General features: G+C 40.8%; 1 protein-coding gene across 3 annotated transcripts; it reads left to right on the top strand.

Moving 5' to 3' along the window:
* Positions 1–927: 927 nt before the first annotated feature.
* On the top strand, positions 928–19,673 carry LOC142095050 (uncharacterized). 3 transcript variants are annotated; one of them, XM_075177772.1, is made up of 4 exons: positions 928–1,030; positions 1,315–1,588; positions 7,385–7,569; positions 17,343–19,673. In XM_075177772.1, exons 1-4 carry the CDS (start codon positions 997–999, stop codon positions 17,648–17,650), a joined length of 801 nt encoding a protein of 266 aa, XP_075033873.1. In that variant the 5' UTR covers positions 928–996; the 3' UTR covers positions 17,651–19,673. The 3 variants fall into 3 exon arrangements, with proteins under 3 accessions (XP_075033873.1, XP_075033874.1, XP_075033875.1); XM_075177773.1 differs by lacking the exon at positions 928–1,030 and adding an exon at positions 1,038–1,173; XM_075177774.1 differs by lacking the exon at positions 928–1,030 and adding an exon at positions 1,038–1,162.
* Positions 19,674–19,845: the final 172 nt, after the last annotated feature.

The following is a 19,845-nucleotide window of genomic DNA, read 5'->3' on the forward strand; positions in this document are numbered from 1 at the left end:
CATTTAAGATCCTTAATGAATCAGGCCCTAAATTCCCTAATATACACACACAAAGAGGTCAATTTTGATAGCAGCCAATTAACCTACCAGTATGTTTTTTGGAGTGTGGGAGGAAACTGGAGCACCTGGAGGAAACCCACGCAAACACAGGGAGAACATACAAACTCCAGATAAGGCCATGGTTGGGAATCGAACTCATGACCCCAGTGCTGTGAGGCACAAGTGCTAACCACTAAGCCACCGTGCTGCCCTTAGTGCCTCATAGCACTGGGGTCATGAGTACAATTCCCGTCCATGGCCTTATCTGTGTGGAGTTTGTATTTTCTCCCCGTGTTTGCGTGGGTTTCCTCCCACATTCCAAAAACATACTAGTAGGTTAATTGGCTGCTATTAAATTGACCTTAGTCTCTCTCTGTCTGTGTATATGTTAGGAAATTTAGATTGTAAGCTCCAATGGGACAGGGACTGATGTGAGCGAGTTCTCTGTACAGCGCTGTGGAATTAATGGCACTATATAAATAGTTGATGATGACCCCCTCCCCATTTCACTCGCCAACTTGTAGGCTGCAGTAAGTGTCCTTTACGTACGAAGACGTAGTGGACAGGGCTGCGTTTACTAGAGTATGAGCTGGTTCTGGGCATGCACAAAATGATTTTGCTTAGGATATGCTCATAATTGACAGATACCTGCCTTGATGAATCAGGCCCTATATCTCCAAAGTTGACTTTACTGGAAAATCAATTACTTTTCTAAATCAGTAATTTTCTATTCGCCTGTTCGAGCTGCAGGTACTTCTACAAACTTCTTACTTCTATTTGTTAACTCTAAGTCACAATGATGACTTATTTGCTAAGATATTCCCTGATCTCAGATGCTTGCACTGGCACGCCGCCTGCCCTCTCTAGCGCCCCTAGTGGCTGCCAGAGGGAGCTGCCATTATTGGGCGGATTTGCTTCCTGTGCCGGCCACACAAGGGGGGATCCCGGGTCAGACGGATGGAGTCCCAGGGACAAGTACAGAGCAGTGCGGGTGAGAGTGGAAACCCGGGGGACATGCAACATATGCACTTGTCATATAAGTTCTCCCATTCGTCCGTCCGTGCCACTGTATCTCCACCCGCCCCCATTCTGCACAGGGATGAGGATCTAATACCCAGATGAAGTAAAAGATGGGTATTGTATTGGCATTCCTGCATATAACTCTGCTCCCACTACCACCCCCCTCTTCTCACCCATTATCATACATTTGGCACAGCCTTTACATGCACTTTCAATGTTAATGTTTGTTATCCAATGATCACTCTCTTCCCTCAGTGCGGGCAGATTTTGGGGCTTATTCTCCCCCCGGGTCCACTCGGAAGCGTCACATCCGTTTTGCAGCGCACCATGATATTATCCTGCTGCGTGAGGTCATCCACCACAATCCGTTCTGGGTGCGAGAGTTCGGCCAGGTGTGGGCAGCGGTGGCAGAGACGATGAGCAGCGCCCTGCAGGGAGAGGGCTTTGAGGTGGACGGGAGGAGGTGCAGAGAGAGGACGGCTCTTCTGCTGGACTATTACAAGAGACAGAACTTCGCCATGCTGCGCAGGTGGGACCCCCTCTGCTGTGCACCCCCCCCCCCCCCCCACTGCTACCCTTCTAAGTCAGCTTCATGTTACTGCAATGTCTGTCAGCCCCCACATCTTCTGTTCTGCGCTTGCCCCCCATATCTTATTGTAGGTTCTTGTACTGCATTCTTCTGTCTCATCATTAGAAGTTTCCATTTGTAAATCCCATGATGTGACCCTTTATTCAAAACTTTGTTACTGCACCATCTTTGATTGCAACCTTCTGATCCAAATCCAAAGAATTGTAAGTGACATTTAGGGGCAGGAAAATAGGGATCCCCCTCCCTGCAGATCTTGTGCTGTTCTGTAAAACCATGTACCTATTTTTACGCCTGCAGGAAATGTATGGATGTGCAGGTCAACATGGCGGATACTATTCCACTCGTATGCAAAACAAAATATTGTTTAGCAGGATGAGATATTTAGAGGAGATACAAGGGCTGTAAGAATGCACGTTTACAGGGCAGTCCTTGGTTAGCAGGTGAGAGTCTATTTCTCCCTTAAAAAGGACAGGGTTTTTTTTGTTTTTGTTTTTTTTATGGGTGCTTAGCGGGTGCCAGATATCAGGAATTGTCTTATGTTTGTAATAGCTGCTGTACCATCTGAGTCTGAGCCACAGAGAAAATTCTCTTACCTAATGTGGATTGGATTTGTCTAAGAACGGTTCAATTGTACTGATTCTCCTCTACTCTAATGGTCTGCATTCTTCTGACACCAAGCTATTGTAGTGGAAAAACACCAGGGGGGTAAATGCATTAAGTAGCGGTTTCTGCAAGACACCAGATATCAGCAACTTTGCAGAGGAAATTTAAAACGGCAAGTGTGAGGATACCACCCTTAGCTGGGATGGCAGTTACCCTCTGTGGTATTCAACTCAACTCTGGTAGACCAGATTATATCTGAAGTAAGACTTTATTACGACAGCACAACACCACAAGACGTTCACATGATACAGGGTAAATGGTAGCATGTACCCTCCAGCAGCTTCTTACAGTCAGCACTCCAAAGTAATAATCTCAGTCTTATCCTCCCGCAATATTACCACTACCGATTAGCAAAACAGTTACGGTGTCGCCCAGCTTGGGATACTGGCTCACACAGACCCCTTCCTGGTAGGGTTTACTCCAGTGGCGCCCCGATACCTGGCCCAGAGTCCTTTTCGCTGATGTCTTGAACACCAGGATCCTCCAAGCTACAATAGCTCCCCTGGCATTCTCCTCTCCCTATATTCTTCGCTGTATACACAGGAAGTCGGGACAAATGTCTCAGACCTCCCCCTTACAGCAGGGGTCTCTCCGTGGACACTTTAGCTGTTAGACATGCTGTCACTGTTACCTTGATTATACAATGGAATGGCTGGACTCAATTCGCTATTTTGGTTGGATAAACTAAACATGGGGTTACAATATTACATCAGGGAATGACACTGCACACTGAAACATGAAACAATAAGACTTTTGACACATTGTATCAGCAGTGTTACGCCATCTGAGTCTGATACATTTTGATACAATAACATTTATATTGATACATTTTCCAATGCTATTTCAGCCACTAAATTACTGTGGAGGCACATTGCATATAATCTAGAAGTTGTAACCTAATTACCTCTCAGAGTATCTGTTGACCTAGCTAATTAACAAGGGCTGCCAGCTAGTTAACTCAGACATTGTTCTGATTACAACCCAAATCTAAGCTGCACCTCATAACAGTGGACATTTGAGACAAATGGTAATTACATTAGCTAACACAAGAAAAATGATTGCTGCTGTCCTGTTATTTTCACACAGTATGGCAATATTCTTTATATTTATACTACATACAATATCGCAGGTAATAGCAAGGGCAAAATGTACCTAATAACATGAAATAATAATACACATAATACACCGATGCTTTGGTGTATACTTAGTCTGGGCCAAGGATTAAGAATTACATTAAACCATGAGAAACAGGTGATGAATACATAGTTATCAGTCCAGTAGCACCCCGTTTCCTCACAGCAGCTTTTGCCTTGAAAGCCATTGCCGCTTCCGCCGATAGCTGGTGACTTGCAGAAACCACTACGTAATACATTTACCCCCAGTCGTCAGTTTTGGGAAGTGATCAGAACAATTCTTTTATTCTCTCTAAAAGCATAATATAAAATATAACAAAATAAGTGTATTTATTTTGGAGCCATCAAACAGTCATTATGTCTTTAAGATGGCTTCTTTATTTGGCCTCAATAAGCAGCAGTTTATGTGCCTTTTAAAATATCTGTTGATATATGTATTACACATATGCGAAGTACATCGTAAACTTTATTCTAGGATAACAATATGAGAACCTTTAGATCCAATAACATTGTTAGCCAAATATCAAGTTTATAATGTACTGCCCACGTGTAAAGATATATTTTCAAATGCTGCTTATTGACATAACGGGGGTGACTCAGTTCAGCACGATGTCTCCAGAACAGTCCACGGAGACACATTGCGCTGATGTTGGGGCTGAAAACTCGACGCTAAGTTTTCTTTGCAGCCTATAGAGCTGTGAGGAAAAATGAGCGAAGATTCCTTACTTTAATGACCGGCAATGCTTGTTGTTGGACATGAAGGCCAATTGAATCTCCCCTTTTGACTGTCTTTGGCTCCAAAGTAAATATATATGTTTGTTTATATATTTTGTTTTATATAATAAAAAAATTGTTGGGTTACTTACAGAATTGACTTGAGAGGGTAAATGTATCATCTTTCGATTTATGCAAGTCGCCGGAAATCAGCGACTTTGCAGTGAACATTTAAAGCTGCAAACTTGCCTTTACAAGCCATTGCCGCTTTAAATTTTCACTGCAAAGTCGCCGAATTCTAGCGACTTGAATAAATCAGAAGATGATACATTGACCCCCCCCCGGTGTTTTTCTACTAGATGCATTTCCAGCCAAACCTTCCATCCCAGAAATATAGGTGCAGGCTTATTTTGCAAAGCAGTTCCCAAAAGTGTAATGCAGGTGTGTGTTCAAGGTGGATAAATAGATGCATTATAAATGCATTGTTCATTTTCAATTTTGCACGGTTGTAAATTACACTTGCTGTAACTTCTCAACCACTTCTCAGTCCTCTGCTTCTAATCCTCACACCTTTTAATCATCCACCTTCTGCAGTCCCATGAATAGGTAGAAGAGGATGCATTTACATTTAGCCACTTGCTGACCGCACACTGACCCAAACGGCAGCTCAGCAGCCTTTTATCTCTCATCGTTGTTTTCAATGTCAATAACAGCTGTGGGATCCAGAGAGCTTGCTACAAACAGTGTTAGTTGGTTCCTGGCACCTCTATTGCAGCTCATAGCTAAAAGTGACTGCGATGTGATGGTATGAAGAGGGAATCCGGTGACATCCTTCAAACAAACCAGGGTCTCCAACAGTTACAAAATAAGATTAAATAAAAGTAGGTGAAGTTTCCAAAAAATGTAAATAATAAAAATACAGCTTTTATTTTCAACCCTATCAAGCCTTGAAATTTAAAAAAAACTAATTTGTTCTTGTCATATTCAGGAACCTAAGCGGGTTATGCTTTTAGATCACTCAAGGGCTTTTACTAACTGTGTAAGTAGAATCTTGAATACAATGTATCTTTACCTGTATAATAGGCTAAAAATCGGTTCTCTCTCTCCTGAGAAAAACAATATAAAACTAAGTTTGACAAGCTTAACATTTTTTTTTTTTGCTGATGACAGAGACACCTCTCAAATTTAATAAATTGGCTTGTTCATGTAAGGGGGGAAACATTACGGTCTTGAAGACGTTAAGAAATATCGTTTTCTTTATTTTCTAATTCACCATTGTGGCAATGTAGTGCTGATCACTGTTTTAGTAACAATAATAGATAAACAGTAATAAAAATTTCTAAAAAGTCTTAATTTTTTTAATTTTTTTTTTTTACGTTGTGCATTTCTTCACCCATCCCCCCAAAATTCATCTAAGTTGAACAGTACTCAGTACTGGCAGCGATCAATGTCCAATAGCCATCAACATTCACATTGTAAGTCTGGTATGAACGATCCATCACAATCCGTATCAGCCGTGTAAATTCAGACATCTATGAAATACACCTGCTGGTGGACTGTATTGCAACTAGCTCACATGCATGCTGAATGACTGCAATTATTACTGTGCTTGCATACATACATGTGAATTGCAATAAAGCCTGCCACATGTAATTCATAGGACTCAATATTTACTTGACTAATCTAGTAACACAGCCTACATGTGTGTGTGGGGGGGGGGGGATAACTCTTACCTCAGGTAAGTGATAAGGAGAAATCATTTCTCATATCACTAATTTCATTTCCTGAATGACTTAATTTTGCATGGTGACAAGATTCGTGTCATACTAAACCTTTGACATCTGGATCAGGTCTGGCCAACCTGTGGCTCTCCAGGTGTTGTAAAAACTACAAGTTCCAGCATGCCCTGCCAGCTATCAGATGACTGTATGCTGGCAAAGGATGCTGGGGCTTGTAGTTTCACTACACCTGGAGAGCCACAGGTTGGCCAGGCCTGATCTGGAAGATCCAGGGGACCTGTAATGCACTTGCATTTAGCATTTGCATACATAAGATGTTATCACTGCTCCACACCTATTCTCAGTGCATGTCCACCATCTATGTTTTCCATTCTTGAGTTTGCTCCTTATCCATCTTATCTACACATATCCATTATTTGGGATTTGTTCAAGAGAAGAGCTATATAGATTATTATTAGAGACACCGTAATTTCGGTATTGATTGGGAATGCATATCTGTGCTTTCTATTAGAGAGCAAGTAAAGTGTTAGTAATAAGTCAGGGCATTACTGCTGTAATACCTGAATTGATCTGTATTTCTACTGAACTTTAATGTTTCCAGCATTCTATATGTACTAAGCCTATGCTGAAAACAAACACATCTCTATCTTGCCTGTGGGGCAGTGTAGAGGCCACAGAGGGACTGACAGGCTTAACATCTGGGTAGGTAGGGTGGGTAGATATGTCACAGCAAGCATTTTTCTTGCCGGTCCTATTTGTTTTGCTTCCGATGTCATTGAGTAGGCCTAGTTCACAGTACACTTGTCTAAGCAGTACAAGAATGGTTTACTGCTCGGACTGTGCGAACACGCCAACCTTCTCTGCAATGATAATGTACGACCCCTTATGGGATTTATGGCAACTTGTTGAGCAACATAAAAATATCTGAATCTACCACCTTCTTCTGTGTTCTACCTCTGTATTCGAGCTGTCTCCTCATCCTGCTTGCTGAAATAATGCAGCTCTCCAGTGCTTTACTATTTCCCCTGGTTTAATGAGAGATCCATGGTCTTGAACGGGGGGGCGGGGGGGGATTCAATTGCCAGCGATGTAGCACACGGTCATAGCACCGTGCACATTGCCGACAATTACATTAGCAATCTCTGTTCCTTGCACCCCAGAAATGTCTCCCGGATGTTCTGGAATCACTTTGCTGCTAATTGAATCCCCCCCCTTTATGTCAAGATAATATTTGATTGTAGGTATAGGTCTGTTAGCATATTACAGCATGCAAACCATGCCTACCCCCACCTCCTATATAAGAGAAGTTGGATAATTCTGTTTTGTACCATAACGTCACCCCTCTGTCTTGCTTGTATTCTGTATAACTCTGTGTCTCTGCACTGCTGTGGTCTGCAATCTGCACCTTCCCGACACGCTCTGCACAGTGCATTGCTTTTTCTGGTACAGCCATAAACTGCCTTCCTGACATGGAGCACTCTACACAGGGGTGGCACAGATGCCATGTATATGGAGAAGGAGGATTTGCTACAGAAAATTCTGGAACTGGAGACTGAGAAACGTGAAGTTGGCTCTGATCCTCGGCATAGGGACCCTCTCAGAGACACCATGTCTGTTACCGTCACAGAGGAGACACTGCGCAGGGCACAGGAGGAGGCGTCGGCTCCACCTGGTCTGTACAACTTATCCTCAAATCCCTTTTACGTATCCCCCAAATTATCTTAGTCTAATATAAACATTTCTCGTTATGAACTCATATGTTAGCCTAAATTTCAAAATTAATCTGTTGTCATTTAACAAGTCTAATCTGTATCCACAAAACTGTAAGTGTAAAGTGTTTGATAGAAAATGCATCTTGTAACATTCATATTTTTTTCCCCTGGACCTGAACATGGGAGTGGGCACCAAAGGGCAAACCCCACCTGTGGGAAGCACAGGTTAGTTTGACAAGCCCCCTTAAAGACTTTGGGGTAAATGTATTAAGTGCCGATGCCTTGCAATGCCTTTAAAGCCATTGTCGCTTTCAATTTTCACAGCAAACTCGACGATTTGCGGCAACTTGCAGAAATCGGCACTTAATACATTTACCCCTTTGCCTCCTTGTCCAAAAGTCTCCTGACTGGCCAAAAATGCAGACAGAATGGGACAATAATGGCAGTAGGCACCAAAGGCTGCTACCAAAGCAGCGAGGGATAATGGGAGCAAAAATTGACATGTAATAAAAATAGTAGACTGTATGACAATTTTTGCCCAAAATTAGACTCTTCTGATAGTAGGTTTAACTTTGTTTTGACATTGTACCAGTGCTGCGCCACTACCTATGGGTCCCTTACTGCAAGATCACTCACCTCCTTGTGCAGTTCACTGGTGGGTACACCCATTAGAATGTGTACCTTAGGTGAACCAGCAATACTCACTAGCTGCACAAAGGGTCCAAAACTGTCTGCGACATATTACAGTTTTTGATGAATATATCTTTACCATCTTTTTCAGCCATTCCCCTTCCCTGAACCCCCAAAACAAAGTTTTGATTTATTTTTTTCCATTTTAAAGGACATTGAGTTTTTTAGGTCAAATATAGCTCTGATGATTTTTTTTAAAATGATAAACAGTGATAAATATAACTTCTGGAATGTAGGAATGTTATCAATGACTCTTTTGTACAATAGATCCCTGAGAATATTGGTTACGGATCTTCTGGCAGCTGACGTTTTGGGAATCTTCAAATGCCTGAACATATTTACCATGAGTTTGCTTCTGCATTCAAAGTGGTATCCAGATAAAATTGTCTATGACCCTTTGGTTCTCTGATATGATATGAGCCCACACAGTCCACAAATTGTTCAACCTGTTCACCATAGGACTTTCCCGTGGTGGGATTCGGAAAGGACTGGTCTATTGCTTGCTCAACTAGTACTGCTTAGCTTCCTTGAGAGATACTTTGTTAGTCACTGAACCAGTTATGAAACTTAGGTTGTGGAAGGAAAATAACTTTCCTGCAATAGCCTTGGAAATAATCTGGGGCCTGATTCATTAAGGATCTTAACTTGAGAAACTTCTTATTTCAGTCTCCTGGATAAAACCATGTTACAATACAAGGGGTGCAAATTAGTATTCTGTTTTGCACATAAGTTAAATACTGACTGTTTTTTCATGTAGCACACAAATACTTGATAGCTTATTTGTACACTGAAATTTAAAGTTGATATTTGTGTGCTACATGAAAAAACAGTCAGTATTTAACTTATGTGCAAAACAGTATACTAATTTGCACCCCTTGCATTGTAACATAGTTTTGTCCAGGAGACTGAAATAAGAAGTTTCTCAAGTTAAGATACTTAATGAATCAGGCCCCTAGTCTCCCTTCAAATAACCATAAGCACAGATTAAGTTTAGAGGAAGTATCCATCTGCCATCAGACTGAGCAAATCATAGCACCTAGCCATCACTGCAAAACGCATTTATCTGGCCACTAATATAAGAGAATCAATGGATGCTTTGAAATGAACTCAGTGGAAAGTTAGAACACCCGCAAATAATTCAGAATGTTTTCTCTTCCAATACTTCTAACCAGATTGTCTTCGATTTAATTTAGCCATAATTTCACAGCTCTAGCAAAACCAGTAATGTTAATAGGTGAACATGATTAGGTAAGCCTTCCACAGGGTTGTATCATAGTTCAGTTCCATTAGGTTGATAGCGATATTTCTTAAGTGATCAGGTAAGACATATAACGGCCGGAGAGACAATAAATACACATAAAGGTGGGGTGTAGTATATGTTATGAGCTTATCAAAACAAATCATCATCTATATATAATGTTTTAGTCACAAGACATTTGTCACTGTGCAAGCATGAATCACAAAATCCAACATCAGCAAATATTACAAAGAACAAAGAAAGATATACATGTCATGTGAAACTGGACATGACTGTTACAAATCATAGTTGCAGTTCTTGCATGTCATTGAAACTTGTTAATAAAACTAAAGCCTATTGTGACTTGCAAAGCTGTAGGCCTGAACAATATTTTTCTGAACAAAGCAAGTTAACTCTTTCAAGGTCTTTCAGGATTACCCTGTCATCCACCTGTAACAAAGTCTATCTGGTCGTCCTTGTGGTGGCTGTATGCACCTTCCGGGTTTGTTATAGTATTGCCTCCTAGGCTGGTAGTGTACATGTGTGCTAGATCCTGGCAGGAAGAAAGAAATTTCTGTCCACAGAAATCTTCTGGACATGATTGAGAATACCTTTTTGGACCAAAAAAGTCCCTGGTTCTCCTGTTTCTGAACACACAATCAGGGTTCAATGGTGATCGATAATTTGTCCAGAATCAAAGTCTCCTGCTTAAACAATAGGTTCCAATTTTCTTATTTCTGCTTGACCATCAGTTCTTGAATGCCATTCCCAATCTGAGAGATCTTGCATCCAATGAGAAAAGGGAGCCCATAGATACAGGTTTTTGTCAACCAGGGCTCTCTTTACAGGTTGTGACACTCTGAAGAGACTGATGGGTTGGTAGAACATTCTCTGTGGCCTTAGAAACGATGGACTCCATATATTAGTAAAGAATGTCTGCAACCATTTATGATCAAGAATTGTTGCGAAGATGAGGGACTCCAGCCTTTCCAGGCTTAATATATCGTGTCTCATGCCACCAAGTTAGTGCATAGAAAACATTATTTTTTTGAGGAGGTGTGGCATCTTTCAGAATTGTCTTGAAAATGAAGACTCTCCCTTGCCTAGGACTATATGTTACCGTCTGATTATTTTCTGAACTCTTTTACTCGCCCCCTTGATCTAGATCTTGAATGATGTGTAGAGCTCATGCTGGAAGCTAATTAAATAACAGCTTCTGTCCCACATGTTACACTCCCCAGTCCAAAAACATGATAGTAACCTGGAGGCTAGGGCTGTAGTCAGATAGAAATTATATTACATAAATTCCTAGATCGCTAAGAGAATAGCTAAAATCCATGAAAAAAACCTTTTAAGTCGCACACATCTTTTATTTTTGTGACATTTTATGACGTCCCTCTACTCTCTACTAAGGGTACCCATAGTGGATGACAATAGAGACTGAAGAGTATATTTACTAAACTGCGGATTTGAAAAAGTGGAGATGTTGCCCGTAGCCAATCAGATTCTAGTTATCATTTAGTACATTCTACAAAATGACAGCTAGAATCTGATTGGTTGCTATAGGCAACATCTCCACTTTTTCAAACCCGCCGTTTAATAAATATACCTGTCTGGAGCAGTGTTCATTGGGAGGGGAGAGGCTGTCTCAGAGGATGGATGGACATAGACATGGGACAGTGATGCGGAATTAGTGGCGCTATATGAATAAATAGATGATTGTGGGAGATTGTTGATTGTCCCACGCAAGGAAAGGAAGGAAACAGGGGGACTAGAAAGTAAGGAGGAGGGGCTGGGATTAGCCCTTTGGTGCCCAGTGCTCATAAAAAGGTCCCACAAATCTGAATGTAAGCTTTCCTATATTGTGACAGACCTTGAAGGGGATTTTTTAAAGTTTTTTTTGTCGACGTTTGTCCTTCCCCGATCCCTTCACTGACTAGTAGACTGGCAGAAATCCGCTGGAAAAGATGTCCCCCACCCAAAGTACCACTGCCTTGTATACATTTTTGTGATCTGACGCCATGTGTGGAAAGACAAATGGCGCCTGATTTGACAATAGGCATTAGTCATTAATGGCTGACATTTCACACTGTGGGGGGTATTCAATTGTTTCTTTTAACCCGCTAAAACAAAAAAAAATGAGCGCTCTAAAAATATTACCGTTAATACGGTAATTACTCGCTAAACTTCATCTCGCAGCTCCCTGAGCAGCGAGCTGAAATTCAGCCCGCTGGCAGCAAGTAAGTACCGTATTAACAGTTTATGCACGCAAAATTACCGTATAATATGAAGTTTTTTTAGAGCGCTCGATTTTTTTGTTTTAGCGCGTTAAAAGAAACAATTGAATACCCCCCTGTGAGTCAGATTTCAAGTCTGTCTGCATTCCCTTATAATGTTTTAAAATAAAATATGTCTACACGCAATCTAATATCCTCTGTAATGAGGCACTAGAAGCTTTAAGTGGCTCAGTTTTCTTCCCAAGTCTGTTGTGCATGAAAAAGTATTCATTACACACAAACGTTATGTACATTTGAGGTGATTATTATTTGTGATTGTTACTAACATCACTCATATAAAAGAACTTGTAATTTAAGTTTTATATGTGTTTTTAGATTGTATACACAATATACAAAACAACCAAACATTGAGAATTGTCGTGCGCAAAGTTTATACGCCTACCTCAATAAAATACATGCATTTATGCAACCACTATATAGAATACCATATGTGGAATGTTAGGCATTTAAAAATTCCGACACTGTATTGCCACGCCTGGCCGCTCCTCGGGGCGTAGCCAAATATGACCCACAACAAACAAAGGAAACTTACCGTATTTCCCCATGTGTAGGACGCTCCACTGTATAAGACGCACCTATATAAATCATGTGAAAAAATTGAGGATAAACATTATCCTCAATTTTTTCACAGAGTATTTGTGCAGCTTATACAGAGGAGAGACAATGCTATAGTAAATTCTGACTTACCTTATCAGATGATTCCTCTGTCTGGTAAAGTCTTCTGTCTTCTCTCTGTCAGATCCTGATGCTGGAAACCCGATTAAGGTCTTCTCTGCGATGTCCGGATGTCCTTTCAGGACCTTGACAATCCTTTCAGGACCTTGTCAAGGTCCTGAAAGGACATCCGGACATCGCAGAGAGGACCTTTATCGGGTTTCCAGCATCAGGATCAGACAGAGAGAAGACTTTACCGGACAGAGGAATCATCTGACAGGGTAAGTGCTACTACCCCTGTATAAGACGCACCCAGTTATTAGACCCAAAATTTTGGGGAAAAAGGTGCGTCTTATACATGGGGAAATACGGTATATTGTAATTGGAATTGAATATGGTGTGTAATATATAGAATATATTACAAATACTGCAGGTGACTAAATACATAACGTGCTCATGCAATATAATCCATGCACCTTTTTTTTTTTAAGGAAAAGCCAAATTTGCCACAGCATTGGGCCATCTCAGGAGAGCTACCACTAGGTCCCTGGCCAAAATATGTACGCAAGTTACGTGGGAACATAGAATTTTATGGCAGAAAAGAAAAGGATACGTCCACCTAATCTATCCAACCTCCTAGTTCTACTTTTTGTGTTATTTGCAGTACATTGCCATTCTTTAAAATTTTGCATTCAGATTCCTACATACAGTCGACACGTCTTCATTGAAATTGCAGGTGTTTGATGTAAAGCCTGTAAACAAAATAAATTGTATTGGACCTTTTTCCACCTTCAATGTGATCTAGCAACCAACAAAATTCAAGTGAAACACAAAGACCGTTTGATTGGTGCCTTTTTGAAAGACACCAATCAGGAGAGGGCTTTAAAAGGCATTACATGTACCATGGAATACTGTGAAGGCTATCATAAATAAGTGGAAAAAATGTGGCACAAGAGGGACATTACCAAGTTTAGGATGTCTCTCTGAAGTTCTTGACAGGTCAAGGAGAAAACTCAGGGAAGCTCCCAAGAGGCCTATGGCAACATTAAAAGAACTACAGGAATTTATGTCAGAGAATTTGAAACTGGACCTGGTGGGCGATAAATGACAGCAACTTGTAGTTGGAGAGGAGAGAATGGATAGATCGTAACTTCAAAGGAAGAGAAAGAGAGGGAGGATTCCAGGGGTAGAATGCCTACTCCACCATCTTGTCGGTTTCTGGGTCTGGGAGTGTGGTTGAGTTCCCCATAGGTGAGCGCTGCAGGGGATGTAGTGTCAGAAGAGGTAAGCCAGGTTTCTGTAATGGCAAAGAGGTTGAGGGGCTTTGAAATGAATAGATCATGGATGGATGTGAATTTGTGACAAACAGATCTCGCATTCCAAAGTACACAGGAAAAGGTGAGATGTCTAGTGGAGACACGTGGATTAGGTTGGAGGGATCGGAAGTACAAGATGGAATGAGGATGATTTATGTTCTAAGTTGCCTTTTGCTCCAGTTTTAGTTTGTATTATGTTTTATGTATTGCTGACTGTATGGCACTGCGGAATCTGTGGCACTTCATAAATAAATGGTTATGGAAACACTGCAGAGGGAGAAATAGGATGCTGGAGCATTTGGAAAGAATTGTAGAGAAAGTGAGTAGGAGAAAGAGAGAAGGTAAATTGAGTAGGTGCAAGGTGGAATGACGTGAGAGATGTGGATGAGCTAGGGTATATAGTGAGAGAGTGGGGAGTAACAAGTCATCCAAATTGTGCAGGGCAATGGAGGAGGTGGAGTCTACTTTACTGCCCCCAGGCTGGGGTAAAAGAGTAGGTAGTCTCTGCAGTTTTGACACAAGGTCAAGGAAGCTAATAGTTGGACTCAATCTTCCATTGGCCGTGGGCTCAGGTCTCCTTCCTTCATTTCTTGTGTTTCTTGGTATGCAACACTCCCAGAGGAAAGTCTAGGTTATCCCAGTGCAAGTACAGGGTTTTCAGGATCAACCACAACCTTATTTAATCTCAGTGGATCTAAAATAGATACCAATGAAGTCACTTCTGCACTAGCTGATCCCATATGTACCCAGCTTACATTTCTAGGTGCCAAGAGCTGAATCAATTGAATAGCATAATATTTCTTAATATTTGGCAGGCCTCTACCTCCATTCTCTGTAGTTTTAGTTAACATAGAAAACTTTAGCTTAGGTGGTTTAAATTGGGAAATGCACTTTTGTACTTGTTATATTATGTTTCCAAGAACATTGGGATAAAAAAATTCTGGGGAGAACATTCATCTCAATAGCCACTATACATCCAAGCCAGGAGATAATGTGTTGTAATCATAAGTGTAAATCTTATTGTATGCTATAAAACAGGGGGGAATCTCTATAAAGTATATTATAGTTACTTGTAATATACACTCGTAGGCATTTAAGTTTCTTATTTCTCCAATTAAAATTTGGCTAAAGTTAATTTATCCAATTGTAGAATGTAAATAAAGCCTCAATGTTGGTGCAAGCCAAAATTGCTTAGGGAGAAAGGGAGGGGCTGGAGGTAAGCCTAAACTAGGGCTTCAATATTGGTCCAAAGGGCCAATGGTGGTGGGGGGATCTTAAATAAATATATTGTAACTGTAAAATTGCAAACATTTGTCAGTCTATATAATCTTCAAGTAAGTCAGATCGAGGCCTTGAGGTAGTGCTTTGTAATTTAGATTGAGTTGGAGCCAGTCACCAGTCTCTTTGAGCTACTCTTCTGCCTCTTCCCCTTCATTCCCCTTCCCCTATCCTCCATTCCTCCCTCTCTCCCCAGTGTCTCTCTGTCTGTCTACCTCACCCCTTAGATTGTACGCTCCTTTGAGCAGGATCACCTCTCCTCCTGTCTCACCACTGTTAACTCTGCTCTCCAGCAACCTTGCCGTCCTCCTCGAGGACCCTCTTCCCCCTGTCCCCTCCCGCTCCCTCCTCTCCCCCCCTGGGGGTCTCCCTATAATCCGTGCCCTCCCTCTTGGGCTCCGTCGTATGCAGACCTTCCCCTCTCCCCTCCCCCGCCCTTGCTGTGCTTTGAGCTCACGGAGTTACTGTGCTTATTTTTTACTGTACTGTGCTGTCTCTCCTTGTATTGTAATTTCGTTTGTCCCTGTACGGCGCTACGGACACCTAGTGGCGCCCTATAAATAAAAATTATTATTATTAATAATAATAATAATAATAATAATAATACTCTGAGGAACGGGCCTTTCTGCAACTGCCTGTACTGGCTTGGAGTATAAGCTTCATGAGGAGATAGAAGGTTTAGTTTGGTTAGTAGGTTCAAAGCCTCATCTGGAGCCTTGGGCAGAATCTTTCCTCAGTCATGTAATATGATAATTTTGTGACATCTGTGACTTCAAACCTTTTCTTCAGGGTACTGGGTGCGAAGTCCCAAAAGACAGCTAGTTGATTAACCACAAAAAATATTTTATCCATCTTCCTTGATTTTGCTAATAATCTTTCCTTAGCTTTGTAATAATGAAGTCTAAGTATTATATCCCTAGAAGGAGTGGAATTTTCAGGTCTAGGGCATAAAGTTATTTGTCCTATGTATCACAATTCGGTCTTGAGGGAGATCCGGTGTCGGCTGAGTGAAGAAGTGAATCAATGAGCTTTCTGTGTATTCTCACAATTGACTCGAGGATATTTTTGACTTTGTTTACATGCCCTATCGTACATATTCTCCTGTTCGTCCTCCTATAAATTGATATCATTGAGAGACCTCTTCACTTCCAGCTGATATTAAATAACTTCTATTTTAGTGTACTCAGGTTCCTATCTCCAATACTTCTGTACTTAGACCTGCCATAGCTTTCTGCAGTTGTGACTGAAAAGTTTGTTTTATCCCAGTCAGTAAATAAGCTGTATGACTCATTGTGCTTGTTCCGAAGTATCATATTCTGAGTCATAAACCATTGTAGATTGCGATAAATAATTTTGAAGAGAGTTGATAGATCTTTTGTAGTTTTCTCCTAAAAAAAAAAAAAAAAAAAATGAGGAGCCACAACTCTTCTCCCTTTGGCATTTTGGCTACATATTAATAGGGTGCGGGTCATGTCTTTTTTGACATTCGAAAATTGTGCTGTGTTGCAAAAGTGGACACTTCTTTGGGTGTTGTTTACTTTTTGTTATAGTGTTTTTATCCATTTGTCTAGCTCTCTGTTAACTATCTACGCTTTTAGGTTGTAGAATAGAGATGCCCAAATACATGCAGATCTTGCTTCTTGGCAGAAGCGCCAACCAACCGGAGCCATACCCAATTTGGGCATACATATATGTCCAGCCAAACTTCATTGATCAGGTCAAACAGCTGGATCACCACTGCCTGTTGACAAGATAGATAGGGACTAGTGGTGCTTTTCTGCAATTTGTATAAAATTAGGTGTATAATTAACAAATTTGCCTTGCTTGGGCAGCCTAAAAGTACAATTTCTGGATGTATGAACCCACAATGACCAGCAATGCCAATCAACATCCGGGGGTAAATGTATCAAGCTGAGAGTTTTCCGGCGGGTTTGAAAAACCAATCAGATTCTTGCTATCATTTATTTAGTACATTCTACAAAATGATAGCTAGAATCTGATTGGTTGCTATAGGCAACATCTCCACTTTTCAAACCCGCCGGAAGACTCTCAGCTTGATACATTTACCCCCTGATCAGGATCTATCAGATGATAATTGGGATTTCTGGAAATACAGTTCAATGATTACCACAAGCTGTACTTTTTTTTGTATTATTTTTATGTTGGGGGTTATAAATTTTTACTTATTAATGAAAATGTTTTATTCTTTACTGTCAAGATGAATCTAATTGTATTTACCCCTACACCAAAATCTCTTTTAGTGATGGAGTCCAAGCAAGAAGAAAACAATATGGGGGAGAGGCTGGTCAGGAAGCAGGAGTGTGAAGGATGCTGCAGCGCGTACGCTCGGATCTTGCAGCACCTCGAGAGGAGAGCCGAAGCGGAGCAGCGTCTGCGGGAAGATGAGCTAGCGCTCCGTCGGGAAGAACTGCAGCTACAAAGAGAGAGGGCGGCACTGGAGAGAGAGAGGCAGGAAGCGGAGCGCAGAGAGAGGGAGAGAAGGTTTGAGCTAGAGAGGGAGGAGAGGCAAGTCATATTGGAGATATTGAGAGAGAAGATGATTAAGTGACAGTGAAAGAGGGCTGTGCACATCTATTACAGAGATATACTAGAGAAGCGCAGATATGCTGAGCAAGTCAGGTCTGTGTGGCAGGGTCACAGGTAGGGAAAGTCACACTGGTTTTAGTGAAAGGAGAGACAGGAGGGGGATGTGAGAAAATTAATGACGGGGCAAAGAGTAAACACAATAGAGAAACCAAAATTAGAGTATAAAGTAGAAGCTGCGCAAAGGAAATGGAAGGGTGTGAAATACCAGGTAAGGGAGGTAAGACAAAGAGTAGGTAACAGAACAACAAAGTGGAGGGACCAGGTTATAGCTCTCTGCCAGTTACCTGACCGTAATGGAATCAAACAGCACACTGACCCCAAGAATACACCTTCCACAGATATGTTTGTACATATTATTTTGGGGGGCATACATTTCAACCACCTCTGCACAGCTTTGAGATTACTGTGCAATGTATTCAAATCTGTAAATAACGTACATACTTTATTTTATGTGTAACACAACCACATACATTTTTAAAGATTTTCCTCACAAAAAAAAGCAAACAAATATATCTGACACTTGCAGAAAATATTTTTTTAAGACACAACACATATTCATGTATTCACTCTGATTTGATTCCACTGCTTATTATCATTCAGAGCCTTGTATCCCAAGAGTCAAGGTAGGGGTGAGGAAGTTTCCTAGCTCTCCAGCCTCCACTACACTTACAGTTTCAGCCCCTAATGTAGCGATTGCAAGGGAAAGCATTTGAATGGACGGTCATACTTCCTGCAATGTGGTATTACGATGACCAGAGGTCCTGGGGAGGGATGGGAAACAGAGGGTGTTGTGGGTAATTACAGCAGTACTGCATACATACTGAAATATTCTATAATGAAATTTAAATGTTTAGTGATTTTGTGTGAAGTGCTGAACCACCACCTATCCGCCTCCACATTCTCTCAGCTTTGCGAGGATGCTATTCCCGTGAGAAAAACATGCGTACAGTTTATTTATAACTTTTTAATGATATGCTTACTAGCAATGTTAATACATTTATCTTAAACAATGCAGGTCACGCTGTTCCGTGACTTCAACAGTGTAATGTAGATTATTCTTACAGATATGAAATGAAGGGGGGAAACTGCGTTAAAGGCACATTCACACGGTATGCACATCTCATGATGCTTACATGCATTTTGGACGCATAGCATCATTTACACCAATACATTGAATTTAGAGCATTGCATTGACCTTTTTGACTACAGCATGTACGGTTTTTCTGTAACACAATGATGAGCGCATGTGCTTTTTTTTTTTTTTTTTTAATTAGTTTTTGGTAAATGCACTTGAAAAAATATTAAAGATGTTTTGATGTGAACAAACCCAGAATATGGACCCACAACATAGTCCCAACTCTGGATATTGTTACAATTGTTTAGAGTTGTTTTGGGTTTTCTATTACTTTTTTATAAAATGTATGTAAATGATTGCTCTTAGTTGTTGTAACCTTCTATATAATTGTGTAACTGAATAATTTTCTATGCAATCTTTATTACTTAATGTTATTTGTTGCGCTATGGGTACATGCCCACTTGACTCTTCTGTACACTAGCATGTTCCGCTGCATTGAAAAAAAAAAAACAGTGACCACAGCTTAAACTGGTCATTGATATCTATACGTCTACTGCCCTTTTGTAACTACGGACAATTTATGTCATGAACTGGTTGAACCAGTATTTTTGGTCTGGACAGACCATTAAACAATGATATCTGTGATCTAATCCAGCCAAGCTATGGTCACCGTGCAGTGAATGCAGTTGAATGCCAGTGCATAGGGATGTACAGGTGAAACAATTAATGTTAAGTATTTTCTACCTGTCATGTTCCCATGAGGCTTGCAAAGAACATATCATCTATATATGTTTAGTGGCCAGGCAAAGTCATTTAATACGTGGGACTTTGTATGGGCCTACAGTTTACATACTTGTTTACATGTAACAAAAAGCAAAAATAAATAAAATATTAAAAGAGAAAACAAAAAGAGACCTGAAGCTTTTATTCCAAGTGCTGCAACTACGATTGGTAAGCTCCCAATGCATTATGGAAGTAAATAGCTGTGCTTCCAGAAGTTTATTAGTGACATGGCAATAAAAATCTGGACAGACACTCAAACTCATGTTTCAAGAACAGATGCGGAGTGTCACTGACTCAAA

The sequence above is a fragment of the Mixophyes fleayi genome, chromosome 6 (assembly GCF_038048845.1).
Source record: "Mixophyes fleayi isolate aMixFle1 chromosome 6, aMixFle1.hap1, whole genome shotgun sequence".
In the NCBI taxonomy this organism is placed as follows: domain Eukaryota; kingdom Metazoa; phylum Chordata; class Amphibia; order Anura; family Limnodynastidae; genus Mixophyes; species Mixophyes fleayi.